General features: G+C 39.5%; 1 protein-coding gene across 1 annotated transcript in view; it reads left to right on the forward strand.

The window, feature by feature from the left end:
* Window positions 1-26,659, forward strand: part of STAC (SH3 and cysteine rich domain) — a 73,725-nt gene that overhangs the window by 33,978 nt on the left and 13,088 nt on the right. Inside the window, exons 3-8 of the mRNA XM_017820062.1 lie at window positions 11,555-11,655; window positions 13,878-13,959; window positions 15,702-15,817; window positions 19,607-19,688; window positions 23,848-23,912; window positions 24,822-24,910. Of these exons, the coding sequence (XP_017675551.1) occupies window positions 11,555-11,655; window positions 13,878-13,959; window positions 15,702-15,817; window positions 19,607-19,688; window positions 23,848-23,912; window positions 24,822-24,910 (535 nt within the window). The remainder of the gene's footprint in view (window positions 1-11,554; window positions 11,656-13,877; window positions 13,960-15,701; window positions 15,818-19,606; window positions 19,689-23,847; window positions 23,913-24,821; window positions 24,911-26,659) is intronic.

Below are 26,659 nucleotides of genomic sequence, written 5' to 3' on the forward strand. Positions count from 1 at the left end.
TTTTTTTTTTTTAATGAAGCATGGGGAAGAATTCTTAACTCTGCTGATTGCTTACAGTGCTCCATCATCAATGAGCTTGACTAGGCTGCTTAGGGGTGTTCTCCAAGGGCAACAAACTCTTCGTTAGCTGAAAAAAACACTTAAGACATTGATGGGATTTGAGTGTGTCTATCACAGATGCTATTTCAAAATGCCCCATCTGAAAATTGAGACTGATTCTTAATCAAAGAACCCAAAATTACGTTGAGCTCTTGCCAAGGGAGAGACAACATAAAATCCAGTGTGCGGAGGATCTGGATACCAGATTTTATTGAAGAAACAATGACAATACAGATTTTATCCTGTTTAATTATTTTCTCACACTCCCTCCCTCCCCACCAGCATTTCACTCCTGAAGTCTCCTTTTCCTTGCAGAGGGGTCACTACTAGCCTATGCAAGTTGGGCAGGAGGGTGTTGTTCCTGCTGTGATGCTCCTTGCAATTACTCTTTTCAGGTGCCACTGGCCAGAGTCCCTGGCTTTGATGTCCATGGCTTCCTTATCTCCAGGGTCTTCCACTGTTTCCCAGACCTCACCCCAGGGCAGGATCTTCAACTTCTTTCTGGGCCCCCTTCTGCTTTCTGAGACTACTTCTTCCTTTCAAGAACTCACCTCTTGGCACCAGTTCTTCTTTCTGGAAACCATGTTCCCAGTTCCTAAAGTCTAAATAATGTGCATAAGAACAGCACATGACCAGCCTTTTAACAAGTGGGTTGGTCTCCTCTCTCTCTATTAATTGGAGGCTTTGGGATGCATCACTTTTGTTTAGTCCAAGTGTTATCAACATTTCCAAGCAGCCAATAGTGGTTGCGGCTTGCAGGTAGCAGTCTCCTGCCTCAGAGTTTGGGAGTTCAATTTCACCCATGCAGTTATACACAATTATTTGCTGCCTGTTTGTGTTCATAATTTCAGCTCTTTTTTGCCTGTGACAGCTCCTAAATCTTAGTATCTGTTAGTAACATCCAGCTGTGTGCCAGTACCTTCAGACACATTGATCTGTTTTTTTTCTCTTCTCACCTCCAAATCACGCCTTTAGACATCCCAACAACAGCTCCTCTTGCACTGGAAGCCATTTTGCTAAAAGCAAGGTTGTCTCATGGGTTTTGCTGGACTTTTGTTATATCATTATACACAGTACAGGGGCCTCTGGTGGTCTAGTGGTTAGGGTGCAGCACTCTCACCGCTGCGACCCGGGTTCGATTCCCGGCCCCCCGGGCAGATGGAGCTCGTTAGCCCTGTAAGGCAATCCATCTAAGAGAAGGTCACTCTAAACAAACCTACGTCCTGAGACCCTCACTGCCACTGTCCAAGCTTGCTCGGCCCCGGCAGATGAACCTCAGGATTAAAGGGTGGGCTCAGTTCAGCGCAAGCTGTGTCTCACCTAAAAAATCCACTGCGCAGGCTCGAAGGGTTAATGACCTTTCCCAAATCTTCGCTCGCGAAGACTGGCCATTATTATACACAGTACAACAGATAGATATAGCTGCCAAACCTATTGCTACCCCTTATTGGTTTACTTATCTCTGATAGTGGTAGCACATTTATGGTCAATGTTAATTAAGGTTTTTGGACAGCAAAAAGCATAATCATGCTGGTGCAAACCACATGTGTAGATGAGAAAAGCTATGGATTGAATTGGCTTTGCTTGTTCCTACTAGAATCAAGGGTGAAGTCAGATTATGCAAATACTTTCTAACCATGGACAATTTATGAGTTATGCATTGAATTATTCCTGTTGACAGACAAAATCTTAGAAAGCAAATTTTTTTGTGGGTTTGATTTAATGATTTAAATATTTAGAAATAGATATTCCAGCTTAATATCTGTATTTTTTCACTCCTCAGATTGATCCTGAGGCAGTTAATGTTCTTTTTGCTTTGCTGAACTACATAAACTTCTGTACAACAATTTGACAGAAGTTTTCATATTCATTTCAACAATAATTGGTGCCCCATAGAAATGTATCTGTAGGTGCTTTCTAAACTGCTATGTGTCAAATAATAAATTCTCCCAGGCTGTAACAGTGAAGGCTGAGATCGCCTCTTTGAGCAGATGACAGTAGTAAATAAAGCATTTTTACTGCCCAGCCTCTGTGATTTCACTGGGGGAAAAAATTAAAACAAACCAAAAAGAAACATACCTGCATTTGGTGAGAAAGGTTTCATTTGAATGTTTTTCCGTTGGTTGGACATTAGGAAGAATTTCTTCACAGAAACAGTGATTAGATATTGGAATGGGCTGACCAGGGAAGTTGTGGGTGGAGTCACTATGCCTGGAGGTGTTTAAGGAAAGACCGGATGTGGCACTTAGTGCCATGGTCGAGTTAACAAAGTGGTGTTCAGTCTTGGGTTGAACTCAAAGATCTTAGCGTTCTTTTCCAACCTAACTAGTTCTATGATTCTATGATTCTATATTTCCCACGTGGAAAAGAAACTGAAACATACTTTGTTATAAAATGCAATCGTAAAATTCTGAAAGGAAAAAACACATTGTGACTTAATGTAGAAATAAATTCTCTGAAAACTGATCCCAACATACTGTTATAACTACCCAGTTACTTATGATGAATTATCTCTAGTTCAAGCAAATCAAGGCGTCAATTACACTGTAGCTTCTGAAGAAATCCTCCTCAGCTACATGTGATCCAAGGTAAGAAATGGCTTTGGAGCAGAAACCTCTGCGTGTGGCCAGATCCTGATGAGCCACTAGATTTAGGTGGAAGCTCCAATTCCCATCTCCATCACTAGTTACTGTGAAATGGGCAAAAGAGGGAGAGAGAGGAATTATGGTCACAATAAGTCACACTTCAGCATTTCGTGTCCAAGGCCCATCGCCACAGGCACTGCCAGTCAGTTTGTGCTAACACAGACTGGGAACAACACTGAGGCACTGCACTGATGAAGGAGTGTTTTTGGTGCGGGAAGGAAGAGCCAAAACCCTCAGTAAGCTTGAAACAGCAAAGGCCAGAGAGCAATGGGTATTTATATATCAGGGGTGCTTTTTTTTTTCTGTTTGTTTCTTTTTTCTTTTTTCTTTTTTATTTAAACCTTTCATAGTTCTAATTGATTGTCCTGATCTTCTGGTAAATAGATGCCTCTCATTTCAAGCCCACTGATGATGATGAAGCCATGTAAGCAATAGGCAATGTTAAAAATCCATTAAGAGACCAGTGAGGATACTAAATCCCTTTGCTGAGGACAGACTGTTCTTTTGTTTGCTGTGTAATTCTTTTCCCACATTTTCAGCAAGCTCATAGCCCTGCTCTTCATTTCACATCATAATTTTTGTTCAGATATTGGGTTTGTGTTTTCCAGCTCCTCTATAATGGTACAATGCCCTTGAAAGACAAAAGTTTTGGCATATATAAGTGGCCCTACAAAATTCAACTGCTCTTTCAAACCATTTCAAAACACAGAAAAAAATGTCTGCACCTGGATGACTTTGCATTTCAACATATGTAAGAACACAAGTGCAAATAACCTGAGCCTGTCAACAGAGATCATTTGAAATCTTTCATCATCTTCATCTCAAGAGTTTATTAATATTACTGAGACCAAGTAATATTGGTCTGGTTTACTAATATTACTGACACCAAGCCATTGATCTCTGCTTGTCCTCAACTGGGACAACACACCAAGTTTAATTTCTCCATGTTCCCTTGTCCTGTTCAGCTCTACTACCATCATCAACTCTGAAGCAGTTCAGCATCACGTCCCATAGGCAAGTCTATGTCCAACTGTTCTGAGCTATTTGCCTTCTCAGCAAAGCAGCCCAGTGCAAAGACCTACAAGCACAGGCTCATTAGTCCAGAAAATTGTCCAGAAAAGTAGGCATTGATATACCAGTGCCAGTTTGTTCAGAGCAAAAAAGGTTAGATAAGACTGATCATGATCAGTGTCTAGAGAACTGGGACTTTTTCTTTCAGTAATAGCTGTTAGTTTATTTACCATGGCGTTCCAGCATCTTAATTAACATTTAGATGATCAAAAACCTGAGATGATATTTTAAGAAGTATGGAGGTGGATATTTCCTTTCAGGGACAGACTTTTATAGCAAAGCTGCTGAATATGTGAAAAGTGCTTTGCAAAGAAAAAACCTCTTGTGGCCAAATTTTTAAAAGATTTTATTTTAGCAGGGATATTTTTCGTCTCTATAACAGTCTTGCAGAAAAACCTGCCTATTACTGCCTCATTTTTTTCTCAGCATGTCATTTCTAAAGAAAACTATGTCACTAGGAAGTCAGTTCTAATTTTATGCACTGTTTTGTTGCCTGCCTACATGCAAGGCAACTTTTATTGCTATTTGAACATTGGATATTGTTATGGAGAAACTGGGGTAGGCATTCAAATGGACCCATACCTCTCAGTGACATATAATCTAAAATTTATTAATTTGAAAGGATAGGTACCATGATTGGATATCAAGTCCTATTCTACAGAACATAAATATATAAGTTTCAGCTTCTCTCTACACCCCATTTGGTTTAGATTGACGTAAGGTGGACTCAGGGGAACAGGACACTTCAGCCAGCCAAGATATCAGGTTCAGACCTGGCAGCTTGGTCCCAAATGCAGGTGTTCCTCCTCTAGTTCCAACATGTTGTTGGAGATCCCTGGACAGTGTACTCCCATCCCAAGAAACTATTGACTTAACCCACCCAAAACTCTGTACATTTTAAACTGGCACATTTAACTGTAAAAAACCCCAAACCCACAACCTAATTAAAAAAAAATCCATTACTAAACAGTAAAACCTTTGAAGTCAATCCCATCCTGCTATTATTTATGAAAAATTGCTTAAGTGAGATTTTTGCCTAGTTTTCTCTTTGTTTTTTAAATATTTTTGTTCTATACATCTGTTATTCATGCATAGAGTGCCTTTGCCATAGTGTTCAAATGAGAGAAGACTATCTAGTCAGGTCAAAAGAGAAGAGTACTCATAAGTTCAGTTTCATCTTCTTACAAAAGAAAAATTAATACTTTTGGATAGTCAAAATGACAATGCCAAGAACTGCCATAATATATTTTCTGTAGCTCAGTTAGGAACAATATTGCAGCAGACCAAAAAATTATTATGTCCTCTTTTTGTTGCTTTTTTGAACAATCCATCTAGTCCTGTATTTAACAGTGGAAAGTGCAATGGTAGGATTGTTAATAGTACTGGTAATTTTGTGTGAGGTGAATATTTGTGTGTAAGTCAATGTACCTGGCAACTCTGTGCCCATCAGTTTGAATGATCAGTCCGGCATCAGACAGCTGTAACTCCCAGCATTCAGCCATCTAGGATGGCTGCAGGAATCTGGGTTTGGGCTTTGGTCTATAGCTCACCTGATGACCAGATGAGGATCTGTGCCTCTGTCCTCTCCACAATGTCATCTGAGGCAAGTGATGGGGCAGCATCAGTTAAGAAAAAGAAGCAGAAGGGTGCCAGGTATTAGGACAGAGAAAAGGGGTAGTTCCCAAGGTGGCAGGAGGCACTCAGGGAGCCTAAAGGAAGAAAAGTATTGCCCAGCTCATCCTTATAAACCTAATGATTTGGGGGAATTAGGCTCAAGATTTTCAACTTTAAAGATGTGGATGTCCTGTGTAGAAAATGCCATTCTCTCATCTACTCACAGTTCTTGACTGAGAGAGAACGGGGGAAGGAGGAGGGCAAGCGTTTGTCCAGCAGCAGCCAGCCACAGGGGCAGGAAGTAGCCATAGAGGAATTTTTAAAAATAGTCATCCCTTTCAGCATCAGAGCTTTTACAAAAAAACAATTAATTAAAAATGGAGAAGGGGGCATGAGAGGAGGGTGCACAAAGGCTTAGAGATGACCCCAGGGGCACCAGTGCCATTTCAGGGATTTCCTCCTTCTAAGGTGACATTCTAAACCCTTCGCTGATACAAGACTGGCTCAGCTTGCTTAAAATTCTCCATTTCCCACAAATTTTGGCATGGATGCAGCTTTCTGGTGACAACTGTAAATACATTTGGGGAGAAAGGGGCAAGGCACTCATTATTTTTATCATTCTCCCACAGCAGAAGTTGAAGTATTATGGAAAATATGCAATTTTAAATGTATTTATTTTTTTAAGTTTTAAATAAAAACAATTTCTGACTGGCATGTTCTTCTCAGCTGGAATGATAAAAAATAATGGTTGGGTCATAGCTAGATTAGCTGGAGGTGACAGTCTCTCTGTGTCTCTTTCCCGTCCTCTTTCTTTTATAGACCTGAATCTTTTTATGCTCTCTTTTTTTTTTCTCCACTTTAGCATAAGTGCCTAGTATAGTTACCTTTATACAGTCAGCGTAACATCATGTTGTTACCAACATATGCAGTTTTCTTTGAAATTTCTCCAGACTGCAGAGCTTGTTTTCCCTCTCTAGTTATTCGTCCTATGTTGAGTCTTGGAACAACAGGCAAAAAGCATCAGCCAGCAGTGATGTGACCATAGCTGTGCTGGCCAAGAGGCTGATACAGGTCAGCTTCACATGTGCGTGACAAGCAAATTCTCATTTGCATTCCTTAGAATAAATATCACTTTCCTGAAATGTGCAGTAGTTACTGAATTATTTTTATAGGAGACACAAAGAGTTGGAATCAAATTCTGCCCTGTTTCCTCTGCCCATCTCTGCCTCCAAATATTTCCATTCAGGCTGACTCCAAAAAAGGCTTAGATTTAGAAAAGTGATGCAGTGTGTCCTTTTAGTTGTATTTAAGGTCATATTATCAGAACAGTTTAAGTTTCAGTTTTCCATGACTGTTCTGGAAAACCTAGCCACTGGTTTAGCTATTCAAATGGGAGCTGACCCAGTCATAGAGTATTTCTATCAAGGTGTTATTAAACATGACCTGATTCTGAAAACACATTCTCAAAATGCATCCTTCCAGTGCTACATGCCTGGATACATTAGCTGGTATCTGAGGAAAATGACTCATTTGTAAGTTTATTTAAGAGCTACTCAAGTATTCTGACATGAAATTTCCTCATTTGCTTTACATGAAATATAGTTTCTTTTGTCAGTTTTGGGTTTTTTTGTTTGCAAAAGGAATACCAGCCTTTACAGACTATGAGGTAATTGATACATTAATTAATAGGACACAGAGGACATTTGTGCAAATGTCTTTGTATTTTTTCCCTGTATGACTTTCATGACTACGTTTACAGTTATGTTCATGAACACTGTAAGGCAGCTAAACATATGTAGTACTTTCCATTCTAAACCCCCAGTTTTAGAGTTTGCAATTTTTACAACTTAAACATTATCATCTGGAACAAAATAGTATTAGTGAAACCTCTGACAGTTTTACTCCTTAGTCTCTCAAATGAGAGACTTCCCATACAAGTTGTGGCAACAGACAAAGACAGTGAGCCCATTGGAAAGCTCGTGGGGCTAATAATCACTTTGCGTTTGGAATAAGGCTAGTGTGGTACTCAGGAGATGTTGCTTATGGAAAGTATACTGACCAAAGAAAGTAAAAAAGAAATATTGAATAGAGTTACCTATTCATCAAGTGTTGTCTGCCCTGTTCAGTGAATGAAATAGTGTTCCTTGAATAAAAATAGTGGCAACCACATCCCTAGATTATAATCAAAAAGTGACTGAGCAGAACTTTGTTCTAGCCTGCTCCGTATTTAACAATTGCCTTAAGTCACCTCAGCAGGGGTCTTTGGAGAAGAGGGTAGGAGGGATGATTACTTTTTGAAGGTAATAGCAAAGAATCCATCAAAGCTCTTAGCCTACTTCCCCTTTGAATGAAAACCAGAGAAAAAGTAGCTAGGTTGCTCCAAGTTTATTTAATTGCTAAGCCTTTACTTCCTGTATTTCTGATCCACCACAAATTAAAATTATTCCAGGTGGGCTAAGACATATCAGTGAGTACTATACCAGTATCTTCCAGCTTTCCTTTAAGGTTGGCATAGGGGAATATCTGCTGCTTGGAATAAACAATAGACTGCAATCAAGCTGTCAGCTGTTTAGGGGGGTAGGAATCAAACTAGAGATTGATGGTCAGGCTTGCAGGTCATCAGAGTGTATTCAGCCGAAGTCCCTGAGGAGAGTGTTTTAGTATCCTAGACTTCACTACTGGAACACTGCACCTTCCAGACATTGCTGTAACCATCTCAAATGTGAATTCTCTCCTAATGCTTCCCCTTCCCCATGCTTCAGTCTACAGAAAGATTGAACTGGTGGGGATAAGCACACCACAGAGGTTTTCGACTGGTACCCTATGGGAGAGCAGTGAAATAATACAACTTCTCCTTAAATAGTCTGCTGTATTGTGTTGTTGTTGCTATTGCTATAATTATTACTATCTTTGTCAGTGTCAAATTTTTTTTACTTTTATGAGTCATAAATACCAGTTATTTTCTACTATTTAATGTATGTTCAGGCAAAATTCCTAACTTTCTTATTCTCTCTGGGGGAGTTTATTGGCAAATAATGTTTCAACATATTGCTATATCCTATGCCACTACTTTAGGTATAATGAAATAACTCTCTTATGCTGGTGCATGACCATGGAACTCTCACTGTACTTACTCAGCTTTAAATAACTTCCTTGCAAAATCCATGTTCTGCCTTCTTTTTCACTATTTCAAACTACCAGGATGCCTTCCAAAACCAGCCCCATTCAGGCTTCTGCAAATCCAACAAGCTTGCTTAAATGGGAGGCCAGAAATAGATGCAACAGATCAAACCCTGGTCTCATTTGCACCTATATCAAATATGACCTCTTCTCCTAGATGTGAGCTGTGATTGCGCCTCAGTTCTGAAGCAATCTGACCCCTTTTGGGTCAGATACAGTACTAATATGTAATTGTCTAATCCCTGGCATGCAGTTTTGAAATAGCTTGGCCATAGTTCTCTGATGTGGTTTGATTTAGTGTAATGGGGATAAAACTGAAGAAGAAAGAATTATCATATAGAAAAAAGATGTGTCTTGTAAAAATGCCATTTTCAGAGCTTGAGATATGGTGGTTAAGTGTAAGTACAGCATAAATGACTCTATGCCCCTTAGTTATTCCTCAGTGGCAGGCAGGGAGATACATGAAAATTCTTTTCCAAGCTAGTCACACAGCAAACCAAGAAGTTAGAAATGAGAATTAGTTGAAGATCAAAATTTTGGTAGTTATAGGCAATTTCATTTTGATTTACAAAGACTTCTTCTAGACTTAAGTGTGTGACTGAAATGCTTTTCCTCTCTTTGAAGCCACTACTTAGCTACCCACATGTAAAATATGGCATTCAACAACAGAGATATAGTGTTTTTCTTTTGTAATCATCTTACAGAGTTTCACATGACCACCAATTTCTGTTCTGGAAAATGCTGGGGTTTGATTTTTGAAAGCAGCACAGATATTTTACATTCATTTTGCACATCATTCGGGTGCACAGTTGTATTGACTAATGTGTATCTTCTCTGATCACATGGTTATAACATGTAAGGAGCAATATCCACCCTGTAATATTAACACTAAAATGGGTAGAAGAGCATAACAGGAGAAAGAACTGTCTGCCTTTTCACAGTTGAATCTTAGGAATAACTTGGTAGAGCAGGTAAGAGTTATGCCAGTATAGACCAGCGTGAGAGGAGAATTAGACCCAGTGTAAGCACTGATGTGTTGCTAGGCAAGTATGATGTAATTTTTCTTTTTTCATTCTGCCTTATAAATATAATAAAAAATTGTGGAGGAAGAACTGTTTCCTCAATGCCAATTGTTGATCATCAGGAAGGGTGATTCAGCATTTCATCATCAGTAATAAAAGCACAAAGCTGCTGAAGTCAATATTGGTTTGAACATCTGTAATTGAGAAGAAACTATAACTGAAAAAGTCCCCCCAGCACACTGATCCAAGTGGATCACAGGAAAAAGAAACAAAACAAACAGGGATGTGTTCTTCTAGTAAATTCTGTGTTTGCTAGGAAAAAAGACCCCAGAAAAGAGGCTAGATATCTGCACATACCGTGAGAGGGCTAAAAGGGACCAGGTAGGCAAGAAGCAGGGAGCAGTCAGTGACCTCACTCCATGGAAGTCCCTGGGGCACACCCTACACTCAACCCCATTCACTCTCCATCTCTCCAGTAGTCTCAGTAAGAAGGCAGGGAGGTTCCCTATCCTACAAGAAGCACGGAAGTGAAACATCTGAGCCTGGCTCACTGCAACCACCCACAGCTACTTCAGCCTGCCTTATCTGGCTTGGAAGTGCTTCAGGCACCTCTTCCCCTGAAAGTGGTCCTGTCAAACCTGGGATTTTGGCACCAACTTGATGAAACCTTCCCTGAAGTGCTTCTTTCAGACATAGTGTTTCACCGGGTGAATCCAGCAACATGTACACAGCACTGATTACTCAAATAACCAAGAGCTACATGAGTACTTTCAGATGTAGGATCCTTCTGACTAATATTCCTATCATGTCTGACTAATGAAGGCTGGTTAAAATGTCAAGAGTTTTTTAGGGGTTTTTTTACTACCTTATTTCTTACTCACTCCCACAGTGGATGATAATGAACTGACATGTTGTTTATTCATTTCATTTATACAGTCCTATGGGGATAAAAGAGTTGCTGCAGCATCACTTCTTCTGCACAGTTTAGGAAGTGTTACGGTTGTATGAATAAGAGTGACTGTTCCTGCCTGGAAGCAAACAGACTTGGCTCTGTCATTTAAGAGTAGGTTCACACTGAAGATAATGCAGAAATACTGTTGGTCAAGTAGGAGAAGTCTACTTCTGTTAGGCAAAATTTCTCCTGTAGCTCCCCTACCTGTAACACAGAACTTTTCCGCTGCCAGTGAAGGAGAGCAAGATCAGACTCGTGGCATCCTCACTGCTCCACTTAGGGACATAAAAGGAGCCCTTTATGTACCTCCTGAGCACTGGCCCAGGATGGTGAAAGCAACAATCCCTGGGCACAATTGTCAATATTGGTTTGAGCATCTGTAATTGAAAAGAAACTGTAATCGAAAAAATCCTCATAGTGCACTAATCCAAGTGCAACCATGCAGGAAAAAGAAACCAAACAAACAGGGATATGTTTGCCCATGGGTGGACAATGGTAAAGGAGCTGGCTTAGCCCTTGCTGCCCCTGGAGCTACCTCTCACCCATGAAACCTGGCCTCCACTGATGGCCAAACTCCCCAGGGCAGCTCCAGAGCCTGGGTGCTCCTTCACAGGAGCACAGCCTTGCACAACTCTCATATCAAGCCCTTTCAAATTAGCAAAGGGATTTTGCTTGATGTTCACGAGGCAGAGACATCACTGATAAGACTATCATATAGCAGAGCATGATCCAATATATGTGTCTAAAGGCAGTAATAGCATGGGAAAGAGCCTGGGGGAAAAATGTCTAAAATGGAGAGGCTGTAAAGAAAATGTGTATATAAATGGGCATTTTAAAAAGTAGGTAAGGCAAAGAAAACTGTCAATATTTGCTCTACGGCAACTGACCCCATCAGCTCTTTCAGGTCATTTGTTTAAATGCATGGAAACTATTGATTGTGTCTAATTAAATCATTTCCATGCATTTCACAGGGATAAATGCTAAGCATGGATTGCGCTGTAAGGCTTGTAAGATGAGCATCCATCACAAGTGTGCAGACAGTATCGGACAGCAGCGCTGCATGGGCAAGCTGGTAAGTGAGCAGCTCAAGGCAGAAAGAGAAGTGGAAGGCACCAGCTTGTGCTGGAGCCACTTATTTTGTGTGCCTGACCCCCAACTGGCATTTAGCTGGTGCCTTAACAGAACTGACACCAGATCACTTTACTGAGGTGGGAAACATAAAGTCAAGTAGTGTCCTGTTATCAATTTGGTCAATTGCTACTACTCAAGAACCCAAACAAAACCATAACACAAATCTGTTCTGCTTTGTGGATGTGAAAATGCAGTTATAGAATCCAAACTTAGCTAAATAACAGAATTGATTGCTTTGATTTAAACTGCGCTTGCTGCAGTGTAAATTTCTCAAGGTATACTATAAATTAATCAAAATATTTCAATGGAGTTTAACAAATGAAAAATCCTTCAAATTACTTTTTGTTTTTTCCATTGCTAGGACTTGAAGAAAAAATATAATTCATCTAAAAAGTAAACCAAAGGGTATTTCACAGTATGATGACAAAGAGTTTGAAGCAATCTCTAAACTGGCAGCTGTGAAGAGCAGGAGCCTGCCTCTGTATGGGCACAGCACCTTAGTTCCTGAGTTATCTTCTGAGCAGCAAAATCTCGTGACTGACAATGGCAGTACACTGTGTCTGAGACAATTCTAACTCATCTGATTGACTTTTATGGGAATATGGGTCTTTTGGTCACTATTGGAAAAAAGACCATTTGGAATACGAAAACTGAATACATATATTCATGTTTCAGATGTTCTCAGATTTGTTGCAACTGGAAGGCACTTGGACAAATATAAGCTAAAAGCAAACAGTTTTACTGCGTTAAATGATGGAAAAAATGCAAGCATTGACTTGAAAAGGGCTACAAAACCCACCTTTCACTGGAAAAATCTTTTCTCTCCAAGAGTGTTCAGTGAAAGCTATTGTTGTTTATATCCCTGAGGCAAGTCTTTATGTATTTAAACCAAAATCATAGTTCTAGCATGAGGCATTCTGGTACTGGAAGCTGATCTGTGAAGAGCTGAACGACCTCATTGCAAGCCTTGGACAAGCCAAATATTACATCAAGTTAATTGATTCATGCATTTCTTGATTCTGGCCTCAGATCTTGTGGTCACTAGTTTACAAAAACAGAAAAATAAAGACCAAATTTACATCAGGAAGTTGTCAGCAAAGTCATAGGAGTTTTGTGAGCTCATGCTGCATCTGAATCTAGCTTGGAGGTAAACCAAGGCTGAAGAATCTGGAATGTATTCCTCTAAGAAACCAAGTTTAGCAGTCCACTCACTCCTTCTCAGCCTATACTGCAGCTCATTAGCTGAAGAACTAGTTGTCTGTCAGGTTTTGATGTGTACTGAACATAGGATATGGAAAATATGCATATCTCTGTTAATCTTTTCCACTTTTCACTGTGACTAGAAATTCTCACAGCCTGGAGACATTAGAAATCTAAGAGATCATTTGTGAATCTTTAATGCCTTGAAAGGCATTTGCAAAGATGCTAGCACCTTCATTTTGAGTACTAATCAAATGATTAGTACTGAGTTAAGATATTAAATAGAGAGTCAACAGGAAATGTTTAACCTTCTAAGAATGTTTTTTAGAGTGGTATAGGGCACCATTATTTGCTATATTGTGGTATTCTTTAATGGTATAGCTTGAATTGTTATAGTATATTTCTCTACAAGTGTACATTGAGGGGATATCTGGTGACAACTTGGAGAGTTTTTTGAACTTACAAGACAAAAAAAAGCAGTGAAAGCTGCAGATACTATGCAGCAAAACTTAGAAAAACCTATAGAAAGGCTCTAAATTTTTTGGGTTTCACAAGTGTATATATGAGAACATGAGGATTTGGAGGTAGGGTGGGGAAGGGTAGTCAGATGTATAACAAATACAAAACAATGCCAATTCATGTTATATAAGAAGATAGGGAGAGGGAAACTTCCCAGAACCTCTGATGATTCAGCACTTCTGCTGCAATTGATTAGTGCTGCTTTTGTGTAAGACAAAAAAAAAGGGGAGCTGAAAATTAGCCCTCCTTCCACATAAATACAGGAAATTGTTTTTTTCCAGGACAAAAATCAAACAGACCCCTATCTCTAAACCCTACACTGACTGAACAACAGGAGGCAAATTTCCAGGCTCGTCACACTGTTACACAAAAGCTGAGGCTATTTCTATTAAATCAATCAAAGCAGCAATGCCCTTCACTTGTTTTTGCTTTTTCTCCCTCCAGCCAAAGGGATTTCGACGGTACTACAGCTCACCACTACTCATTCATGAACAGTTTGGCTGCATCAAAGAAGTGATGCCGATTGGTAGGTTTTGATTGCTTTTCCATTCAGTCTTCCTTTGGCAGTGCTCTGCAACAGCAGCGGCAGATTTCCAGCCATGGTATTTACCCTCAGCAGCCTTCCAGCTCCTTTCGGTGACTGCATGTCCTTCTGCCATCTCAGGAAAGGACCACTTCAAAGATACAAAGCTGGAAGAGGAGAGGGTGTGTTTATTGTGTGTTTCACTCAATACATATAACCCATATACATACCTCTTAGCAATTACCCTGTTTATAGTAATAACTACCTGAGATCAAGGTAGGAACTTAGAAGTGAAGAAACACTTGAATACAGAGGTGAAGATCTGAGCTGGGAAGAAATAGAGAAAAGACAGAGAGATCAAAACAGCAGGATACATTGAAATTACTGGTTTGTCTTTTGAGGGATGTCTCTAGGTTACTGTCTTTTTTCATGCACACTTCTTACTTTCCTCATATTTTTCATTATTGATCATCCCTACAGATTTTCTAAGTATTTAAAAGACCATTTTCTGCTCACTGTAATACCATATTCCTGAAAAAAAAAAAAAATGAAATGGAGAAGTTAAATTTATTCAGGAAAATATTTTTCCCTGCTGGTACTCTAACCAGGCAAATCTGGAAGTGCAAAAAAATGAAAACCAAAAGTAGGCAGTCAGTTTAAAATTACTTGTCTGAGGACATCTGCATTGTTATTTTCAGCAGTTAAAAAAAATGAGTTGCAAGGATTTCATCAAAGCTTCTCTTTCCAAAAAATACTCATTATTTTTATCAGAAGAAACATTTTGAACAAACTCTAGCTAACAAATGAGAAGCACTTTGCTCTACTCAAAATCCAAAATATCTTGTATTTTCTCAGTTCTTTGGCTAAAATTTCCCTCCTTCTGCATAATGCTTCCAATGTACTGTATTTTACATGTCTACTACCTTGTATCACAAGGAAGGTTGAGGGCTAATAATGCAGTACATAAAAGAGAGTCTGAACTGAGATTGCTTCTGCCCATTGAAGACATCCATTTTTTTCCATGGGAGATGACTTTTGTGGCTAGCTATGAGGAAGAATGGGAGTGAGAACTGAACAGATATATGCCAGTGGGGTGCTGGCCTTTCTGGCAACACCTAGACTGAGCTGAAAAACCTACAGCACACCCTTAAAATCAGGTATCTTCTCATGCCTGCCTCCAGACCCCATAAAGCTCCACAGTGGGGATGTCAGGACCTTTCAGGGAAGGTCCAGACCATCCTGTTTACATGCAATAGCCAAGCAGGAGCACTGGGAGGGTAGATGGATAAAGACAACAACCCACTCATACGACAAGGATGCTCAGGTACAATACAGAGCTTTTTCCTTCAAGCTTCTACTGTTGAGAGCAACCCAAGAGGTCAATGGTAGAAACAAACATGGACTAAAACCTCCTGGTACTTTGTCTTCCTTACCTCAGCATAGGCAGCACCAGTGATGACTAGAGAAGAATGGCAGATGAAGAGAGACAAGACAATGGCCAAGAACTGAAGAGCCTGTATGAGGAGAGAATAATCTTTATTGGAGTACAGAGGCAGCAGAAAATTGCTAGGAAAGGCCAGTTCCATTAAGTTTATCAAACACTTTTTTTCAGGATAGTCTTTCAACTTCTGTCTAAGCACACATCCCAACATGCTGGTAGAGGCAGATGTTCCTCCAAGTGAAGCAGGAACATGATCAGAAATATCTTCAAGGTACTGATGCATGTTTTGCTCCTTCTGTTGCAGCCTGTGGAAATAAGGTTGACCCTGTGTATGAAACTCTCCGTTTTGGGACTTCTTTAGCCCAGAAAACCAAAAAGGGAAGTTCTGGGAGCGGGTCTGACTCTCCCAACAGAAACTCTGTAAGTATAACATATCTTTCTTCTATTATCTTTCTAGAGGAGCAACAGACATTCATTCACATGAGCTCGTATCAGAGCTCCCAAAACTTTCGGAGTTTCAATATTTCAAACTGAACTAAAAATACTGTAAAAAAAAATTTTAAAACTCTTACTCTCCGCTTCCAAATTAAGACCAGAAAATACATTATTTTTGCAAACTCGAATTTTAAGAATCTTTTAGATGACTCTTGAGAAAAAGAGAAAAATAATAATTAAATGAATAAACAATTTTTATTGGATTGGAAAAGGAAATATTATTCTTTTTATTTTGCAAATCCATGTAACTGTCACGCTGGAGTAGATGCATACTTCCTTTTGCTGATGGTGGGCATTTACCCTTCATACAGGTGAAAGCAATGGGTTGAAGTCCTCAGACTATAGATTTAAAAGTGCAAGATCCAGAGCACAAGTTTTTCCCACATTACCTGACAATCTCTTCTGCATTCACCTAAGAATAAAAATCACCAGGATTTTAGCACAGAGACAGGATAAGACTTTGTCTCCAGGCCTTTAAACATACTTATATGTTTAATTCCAAGTTGTGCTAATATCTGTATATGTTTGGTACACAACATTTCCCTGGCATTTAAATGTATGGTAACTTATATGGCTGAACTGTAAGGTGGTAAAAGTGGACTCTAAACAGACATCAATTCATGTCAGATGGGAAAGAAGACAGAAAAATTTAAGCAAGAACTAAGTGAAGTCTGCAAGGGATGTATTAAGGAACATGTCCTCTATCTACTTCTGTTTATGCCTTAAAAGAAATTTGGTAATTTCCGCTCATTTTTAAAATCCAAAGTGACTCTACCACCTGTAGCATTGTGATCACATTTCTTTCTTTCATTTATTTAATTTACTTTGAAATAGTAGTTCTACAAATGTAATTATTGCTTTCTAAATCAATAAGCATTATGTTGAATTATAAATGACAGCTCAAGCATAGAAACCATGAATGCTGTGTCAGCTTACCCGAGGGAGCTGATCATAACTAGGTGGGGTGTGGGTGTAGAATGAGGAATGCAAGTTCATTACAGGAATTTCCCCAGGGTTTTGAGGCTGAGAGAGAATATAACATGTGTCAGCATACAGGAAATAGAAAACGTTAGAGAATTGAATAAACAGACTTTGAAACCATAAATTTTGCCAATGCAAGCCTGTGGATTGAGACAAGGATAAAACCAGGGCAGACACGACCCTGAAACAAATGATGGGGCCATGGAGCTTTAAAACTGATGGTGACCTGAGAGTAGGCACTGACCAGTGAGTGACCAGAACAGGGATGTGACACAGAGCCCTTAGAAGCACTTGTCTAGTTAATAAAACACAGTGACTAAGATCTTTCACAAGTGATTCTCACTTCTGTGCTGCTCTGCTCCTCTCAATGCAGCTGTGAGGCACACAGCAGCAACAGGGCTCTGCAGCTATGCCATGTCCCAGCCCTGGGAGCTGGAATATACTTCATGGTTCTGCCATGTCACCAAACTAGGGATCATGGTGACACCTAGGATACTACTTTGCCTCACAGGTGATGTCCAAGCTTTTAAAGGTCTAGCTCTAGGTCAGTGTAGCATAGCTGCTCCTGCTGAAGGTAGTCAAAAGCAAAAGTGACTAGCCTAGGATCTGTGCCTTGCCCCTACGGCCATGAAGCTTCCAGACTGCATGGAATTCATGTCTCTGCGCAGAGCAGAGATAACCATCTTCCTCTGAACTAGCCAAGGTATTTTTAACATGACTGAGCAGTGTGGACGTACCCACTGTGATTTTTCAGCCCAGATTCTGCATCTCCTATAAAAGAAAAGGGCCATATGCTCCAGATTTACTACCTACTGCTTGCTTCAAAACTCTGCTTCTGCAACCCACATTTATACAGAAAGGCACTTGAGGTAATGTAAATGTGAATCTGGTTCTTGTTATTTTTCTGTACATCAGCTCCTATCAAAAGCAGCTTTGTAGCTCTACCATTTCTATTAGAGCATTTGTCATGTAACTCTTGATTAAAAAATAATTAAAGGTAACTGAGGTTACTTCAGGAAGTTTTGGATAAGGTATACCTTGAAGGAACAGTCACTTACATCCCATATGCAGTAAGTACCCAACAAAATATGAAGCTAATCAGCAATTATGAAGCTAGTTACGAAGACTGAGGAACGTGTTATAGCAATGAGCTGAAAAATATCTGGGACTTACTATTTCAACAAAGCCAGTCTTTCTTTTCTCCATCCAGCAACCAGAAATCCATAGATATGCTCTATACTGACTCCATGTTAACATTGCTATAGCACTACCTTCTCATCCTTGGAAGACCCATTTGGGCAGGCCACCAGGCAAGCATGACCTGCGGCAAAAAGCTGAGTCTGAAAAAAAAGGAGTAACAGAGCAGTAAAGCAGAAGGCTCTTAAAATAGCAAATGAAACAAGATAGCCACAAGATACCTGTGGCACAAATCTACTTTCAACCTCTTTGTTCATTCGTTTCCTGGAATGGAGAAGTATCTAGGAAAATAGTGGATAGGAGAAATAAAATGGTGAAAGTACTTTCTAAAAAAAGCTTTGTTGTCAACACTAGTAAAAGCAAAAAAACCCAACATATAAAATCTATAATGCAATTCAAATTGTGCTCCCTGAACAAAACCAGTGAATGTTCCTTGTCTTGCTTTTCTTTCTGTGATGCAGGCAAAGGTCTGCAAAGCAATAGAGAGAGCTATGTGCACAGTACAATTGTAAAATGTCATGGAATAATGAAGGTAAATCCTTCATGTGTCTTAAAATCCTGTTAACAAGAAATAAATAAAGCTTAGGACCATGTCAGGATTTATAGTTATTCAGATTAGAGCAAGCACCTGACTCAAGTTCAACATTTGGGTTTTTTTATGGTTATCAAAGATGTGGAGAGTTCAGTAACAGGTTTCGTTAAGGTCAGATTCGGGTAGAGCTGTTTGGAGCAGCTCTTGGCTCTTGTTGGGCCATACAGGGATAAGCTGACTACCCCACCAAGGAATTTGGTGCCTTATGCAGAGTATACTTCTGAGGCTTAAGATTATGTCATCCCATGTTTTTCTACACCCTAGAACATTGGGTCCCTAATCATGATTGACATTAATGTGGTACAAGTAAGAAATCATAGTAATTCTAACAACAACATTTGGGTTTCATTTTTCCCTAACCATACCAGCCAGATGACTGTTTAAAAAGAAAGTGAGGGCAGATATTTAAAGACCGAATTCATCAACTCCATGGCACTCCAGCCCTTTCTCTTCCAGGATTTTAACAGAATTTAAACCACCCTTATATTACAGTTATTTTACTAAATAATATATTCAGGGCTAATATATTAATAGTCAGTAGTTTCAACTAATGCCCAGTCTCCTTGGTAGATAACTATTTAGTATACCTTCAGAATCTGCAAATTCCCTCAAGCCCTTTCTATTTTACACAGAGAACCACATTGCTTAACACAATCCTTTGTTCCTTAACTTTCACTTCATTTTATACTGCAGAAATCTTTTGTACTCCAGATGGCAAATTTGGTCTGGAGTTTTTTTCTGGGCTTTTACTGCTCCCTGTGAAGTAGATATGTTTTGTGCATCACCGGATCCAATGTTTTCTGTGATCCCTTTAGACTAACTTGCTCTGCTCTGATAGCAGCCAAGTACTGCATTTCCCAAAGACTCTTGCTGTGATTTTATTTCACTTCATTGGTCACTTTTTCTGGCTCATCCCATCTCATTTGCTCTTTCTGTCCCTCCAGACAGCTGACCTGGTAGAAGTTCCGGAGGAAGGCAATAGCTCTGCAGGCACCCTTGACATAAGCAGGAAACGCAGCAACAGTGGTGAGTGCAACCAGACCAGGACAACATCTTCTGGTTTATAGGCCTTTGTACAAACTATTTCAGATGGGAGGTTGTGGCATGTCCATGTTTTAGCAGCATTCAGGTTTTCAAAGCAGGAGCTGAGTTGATGCAAGTATTTGGGGAATGCTTTTTGCCATTGAGATGAAATTCAAGTCCTGGTTTTCTCAATTTAGTGTGTCCCGAGCTGAAACCGAACAAGGTTCAGTCCCTATTTTCTATTTTCACTTCATGAACATGACTGTAGACTAACCGCTTAGCATGCTTCCGTTCCACATTGGCAAAGTGGAACAAAAATAATATTTTCTTTCTTTTCCATATGTTTGATTTTTCTGCATGATTTTGTATACCATAACCTCTTTGGGACAGAAAATTAATCATAAAATATCCATATGTCCATATGTTGTAAAATATGCAACACGATTAATTTTGATTATAATTGCAACTTCTCCGTACATCTATAGCGTGTGCCCACTAATATTAATGGCCCAATTCCTTTGTTTGACTTGAAGTACAAAAGTAATGTTTTTACAACCTTAGCATGATGGGATTTAAAGACCATCATAGCAATCGAGAGCTTAGTAATGAAATCTCAGCCACCAGAAGTTGGTGTTTTTAATCCCATTCTTGAATTTGGTCATGGTGAGGAAAGTCATAAACACAAAGGGTTATTGCTAAGTAAAACTTCAAGCCCAAACCATCAGAGTAACTTCTCTAGCAGCAGCTGAGGTCTGTTTTGCTGAATCTCACAAGATGTACACTACATAAACAAATCACAGTGAGTATAGCTGTTTCTTCATAGCACCCCCGGTGTTACTTACGTGCGGCTACCAGTTGATGTAGGTGAAATGCCAGCTTCAGCTGTCCATTCCCATATTATGCTACCTTCTTATTCCTTTCCTCCCTTCTTGGTCCTATCACCTCTCCTCACTGTGTTCAGTTATTTCTTTCCTCTCATTTTGTGAACACCTCCTCTATGTTATCTGATTTCTCCTGAGAAATTTTTTAGGTTTTCTCTCTTGCAACTGCAAGTTGACCTAACCTGGTTAAAGATAAAGAATTCAGTCTCCATCACGTTGTTTAATCTTGCCCACCTGAGATTAAATTGACACTGTTTGAGTTTTCAGAAAAATTTTTATTTCTCTGTTAGTCAGTAGTTTCATTTCTGAAACCCAAAGAAACTTTTTTTCTCTGAGATCTGTATTCACTGAATGCACTGAAAGGCATTCAAGGAACTTACTTAAAGAGATTAGTTTAAAAACTCAGCATGTGTCAAATCTCCAAATAACTTCCGCGGCACATTAACGATTCCTTTGATCAGCACTGCCTTTTTTACAATCCATCCTTCAGAGGCTCAGAGTATAAATTATGCATCAGTCACTCCAAAAATTTCCTCATGGTGGATTTTTAATAAACTGCCTGCACTGTTTGCACAAGCTATGGAAATGGTAAAATCCTTTTCAGAATGTAAAAAACCCTGTTTTTTTTCTTTTTTTTGTCTGCTGCTGCTAGGGCAAACAAATATGAAAATAGATGGATTTCTGTTGTGTGGAGATATGAACTACATGCCTCTATGGCTTTCAGATTCGAGTGCCTCTTATTAATATCCAGAGATCGTGAGCTAAACATAGATTAAAAATTTAACAGACTAAATTCAAAATGCTGTTACAGGGTGATTCATGACTCCTCTCAGTTGTCCACTGCCTCTTTATCAGGCAGTTCCACATTAATGTCTTGATGACTCAGGTCCATTCCAGTTGGGTTTTTCTGTGTTGGGGTTTTTTTGGTTGGGTTTTTCCCCTCCCCAATTAAAATACTGTCCTCTACAAATAAGTATTTAGAAAAATGTACATTTGATACCCTTTGGTTAAAGGAAACAGCAGAAGAGACGCAGCCTGCAGAAGGATGAAAGGACCCAGTATACGTCCGGCCATGTAATCGCTCCCATAGACTCCCATGACAACAGCTTCAAGGGGAGATTCTTTCCTTTGGGACCTGGCATACATCCTATGAAGCAAAGCTTCCCAGTTTACAACTGTGAGATGGCATACCTAATTTCTAGCCCTTCAGCCTCCTCTAAGCCAGTTACACTCTTTCACTGCCATGAATTGCCATCTGTAACAGAAGCCCTGCAAGCCAAAATGTATTTTAGGTGACATTTATGAGCCTGTGACCAACAGGGATTTGAGGACTTTCCCCTTGAGTCAAAGGGTTTGCCCCTCCTGCAAACCCAGTTTTGGTGAGCATGAGCACTTCTCAACAAACACAATGATACAGTTCAGCTCCTTCCCCACCTGCTGGGTCAGCTCCACAGTTCACAAGGCTGTCCATAAGTAACCTGGCTTTATTTTCTGTCACTAAGCAGAAATTACTCCAATTACAATGCTGAAATACTTGCACTTAATTTCCCCCAGTCCAAAACGCTGCTAGTTACCCAACTCAGTATTCATCAGAACACCTTTAATTTGCCTCCCTAACTCCCTTTCCTTTGGATGTGATAAACAAAGCACAGTAATTTGAGAAGGATTTAAATACTGCCAAATTGTAACAGAAGAAGTTTACACCCCTTCATACAGATGTCAGACATACATATACCCCTATATTAAAGATAGAGGAAATTAGGTTCGTTTGTAAGGTTTTCCTCTGGTATTTGTGACAGTCTGCAGGGTCAGAGTGCCTTTGCAATAGGACTTGGTGAGAAGCATATTGAGGCCCAGCTCAGCTGCAGTCAGGCCACCTGGACACAACTTGTGGCATTTTCAGATTAAATGTGTCAGGTATCAGCTCACATGCTGTCTTCATATTCATACATTGGACTTTATGATTACAACATTGTCTTACATTTTATCAGAGAATATGTGCTTCTGTTTGCTCATGGATGCATGTCACTTGGTACAAAATATTTCTGTGGCTGCCATTTTACTCATCTTCAATCTATTACAAGAACACTGTCTTGTTTGTCAATGTTGAAGTACAACTCTCTACTATCAAAGAATCCTCCTATTTCCCTCATAAAGCTTCTTCACAGAATCTCTGTTAGGTTGTCACTTACAGTGTAGAACAGTCACAGAAATATGTGTTCATAGAAGAAAGGGTGAGCAGGTGAAAGAGCAGAGGAGAAGAATTCAGTGGTTTGGTGTCCCTTGGACCTTCTTTTCCCTGGATGCATGCAACTGTATGACAGAGAAACAAAAAGAAAATGTACTCAGTTAGCCTGATATTTATTACCACTTTGGTTATTTTTTCCAAATTGTTGGAGACTATAAAATGGTGGGAGAAGACACTGGCGGTTCTAGATGTTCAAAAACTCCAGCTAGTAAAGTCGTATTCAGACTTTATGCAGAAGCAAGAAACACCAGGCAATTCTTGAAATGTGAAGGTGGAATTCAGTCAATACGATAAAGACACTGTGGTTTTTCTAGTGAGATAACTGAGCACAGCTCATGAATCAATTACAATAGAGAGTAACTGATTAGATATGAGGTATGTTAGGTGCTGTGACTGTTACCTTATTCTAAGAGATTCTGGTTTAGAAACTTAGAAGAAAATTTTCACATGTACAGGCCTGCGTTTCAGTTTACGCTTCCTGATCTGAAAACAAATCAGGTACCTCCTGTAAAATCAGAGAGATGCAGCATATCCAGTGAAGCCCAGGCATAGACTACTGGAGAGAGGGATCGAAGAAGATGATCAAATATTTAGAGAAAGAGGACAAAGATGGGAAAGAAAGGGTTTTGCATACAAACCTGCCTCAATACTACTCATATATGATCATCAGGTTTCATAGGTGCTTTTAAATAGAAATACTGGTTATCTGATAATGGAAATGCAGTATTCAATGCGAGAAAAAGGCTGTTGGACTTTAAATAGTAATGCACTTATAGTACCAAGCTTTTATTCCTTGTGTATATTCATCTGATCCAAATGGTTTATTTGTTACAATTATAAATTCTTGAGGACATTGTGTCATATGCCAGTAAGATATGTGGTTTTGTTAGGAGTGTAGAAGGGTTCAGAGGAGAGCACAAAGAATCAAAGAAAATAAGGGAGAAAGCAAAGAGATCAAAAAAATCAAGGTGATACTGTTGAGGTGAAGAGTCTGAAACTACTTCTAATATGTCATGTGTTTGCTTTATTTCAGTGTTTACATACTCTGAAAATGGCACAGAACACTTTGGAGAAGAACCAAAAAGTATACATTCCCCGGTATGAGCATAAATTTTGTGCAAATGCAATGGGAATGGGAAGTCATAAAAAAGTCTTGGTTTTATAGCTGTCTGAGGACTTTGAGTAGGTCTGATGGGGCACTGATATCTTACTGTCATGTTCTTATACCATTTCTGGGCCACTGGCCACAGCTGGAAGCAATACATAGTACTGGATGGCTTTTCAGTTTACCCTTTGTGGTCGCTTTCATGTTTTCCTGTTTATTGCAAACTGATATTGTGAATACAAAAGATCCAGCATGTAGGCTGTGTAATTGCAATAGAACTGATGTAACATAAAAACCAGGGATTTGATTTTGAAAATTATTAGTGTTTATTTTAGCTACCTTTTTTTTTTTTCCCCCACCAGATTGACAATGGAAAAAGTGAGCAGAAAGAGTAGCCTGTCTTCTCTGTGGAAAGCCCAGCACAGAAAGCTTTCATACATTAAAATCACTTTAAGGAAGTGATTTTCATACCCTGACTTTTGGATCTGTATACTGTATGATTCTAGCTCCATCCTTAATGAGAACTGTATAATAGACACCTTATATAATGCCAATAATACACTATTGGGCTCATAAGAGTCATACACTACAGAGAGCAAAAGGCAGAGTTGTTTTTAAGATCTCACCCCAGAGACCCACTTGTGCAGATTTTTGCTTATGTTCTTTGGAAGCCTGGAATTTGATCTTGGGGTTCAAATAACCTTATTTCTAAATGAAGATTTTTACTGCCTTAATGGCCTGCAGTGTATCTGGTCTATAGTCCTCCATGCTGTGAAAGGAGTGAGATGGTCGTGGCTAATTTATTGTAAGATCAGGTCTTGGTTCCTCTGTCTGTAACAAAGTGAATCAAACTCCTGTACAGAACAGATATTTAAATTTTCCCTTTCTCTTTTTTCTTGAAGGGACCATTTTATAAAAGCACGTTACAAATGAACACCTATGTTGCCTTGTACAAATTTGTACCACAAGAAAATGAAGACTTGGAGATGAGGTAAACCCCAAAATACTTGTTTGTTGATTTGACCCATGAAAACTCGTGGTCATATGGTTACATATTACTTTGGGGAAGGAAGGGTTTGTTCTGATATTTTTAATAAACATTTTTATAGAGGTATCCACTTTTAGATATAAAGATATTCTCACATTAGAAAAAGTGGTGACCAACTGTTTTGGCAAGGACTTAAAACACTGATGTCACCTCAGGAGCAAGATGACTTTCAGGTGTAAAATGCTCTGGTTTCTGTTGCTTTGTTTTTCAATCAGAAGTTTTCAAATAGGAATTCATCATCAGTTCTCATGCTAATGCTGACACATTTTACCAGTCCTGTTTGATGCTCCCTCACATTCAGGTTATGTCTGAGAAAAGGGAATGATGTCCAGCTGCTGAACGGCAGTGTTTTCACACAAGGAAGATGTATTCTGAGCTTGGTAAAATAACCTTGTTTATTTTTATTTTTAGCACTTTGTTTCTCAGTTCTGCATCAGTTGCTAGCATTACAAGATCTAATCCAAGCCGATTGAAAGGAAGGGACATCTTTTTTTTTTAATGAAATTAGTTTGCTCATGCTACTCACGTTTTGCATGGTCTTACTAGAGATCTTGTCATGAAACATGTCAGCTCTCTTCAATGCATACACTATATCAAAATAATGATGCACATGCCAGAGAACTTTGGGAATTGCCAGAAAAATGCCCCTCATCAGCATCTCCTTCACTGAAAGCCTTTCTCCTGTTCCCAGCTCTGCCTTCTCATCACTCTAGAACTAAGTGTGGGATGTAGGGAAGAAATTCCCGGCTTTTCTATTATTCTGCTTCGCTGGCATTTCCTGCTTGTTAGTTTAGGAATGCTGGCTCTTCAAGAAATAACCACAGTGTACGGTAACCTTTAGTGCAACTTGACAGCTATTCTGCTTGAGGTGTTCCGCTTTGCATCCTGCTCCTTTATGAGCGTATTCTAGCTTGCGCGTTTCTTCCATGAAGTAGAACACCACTTGGACAACCCTGCACTGGACTACCATCCTCATCCAGACACAGAAATCCAGAAAACACATCATCCTTGAAAATTCTCCTGTCCCTCATTTTAGGGGAAAAAGGAACCTGTGGTCTGCAGCCTGGACTGTTGCGACTAACAGGCTATGTCTAGAGACACCAGCCAGATTTTAGACTAGCGTTACTCAGCTACAGCATCATGGTTTGTACCACAGTCAGAAATTCAGAAATTCATGTGTTAACACTGTTTCACAAGGAATGCCAAATACCTGCTAGTGTTGTTTGGTTTTTGCTAAGCCAGGCAGGATTCATCACAATTGCATGAATTTCCATTTGTCAAACACAGTTGAGGTGCTGGAGGTGGATTTGGCATAGCAATCTTGTCAAGACCGACAAGCACTGTTCTGCCAACTGAACTCAGTAACCAGCCAGGTGCTGCAACAAAGACAAGTAGCAGGGGAAGGACCTGTTTCTGGAGAGCCCAGCTCTGAGGCGATGCAATGAGTGGCAGATTACCGCAGTGGAGATGTGAAGCCCAGATTTCAGTAGCAATAAGTACTTACCATAACCTTGCTCCTCAACAGAAGGAGCACCCATTAAGGCTTTCCAGTTCTCTGGAATAAGTATAGTGGGACATTGCAGTAATACACTTGTAGAATAGGACAGAATAGAATAGAATAGAATAGAATAGAATAGAATAGAATAGAATAGAATAGAATAGAATAGAATAGAATAGAATAGAATAGAATAG

The sequence above is a fragment of the Lepidothrix coronata genome, unplaced genomic scaffold (assembly GCF_001604755.1).
Source record: "Lepidothrix coronata isolate B3197 unplaced genomic scaffold, Lepidothrix_coronata-1.0 Scaffold3, whole genome shotgun sequence".
Lineage (NCBI taxonomy): Eukaryota > Metazoa > Chordata > Aves > Passeriformes > Pipridae > Lepidothrix > Lepidothrix coronata.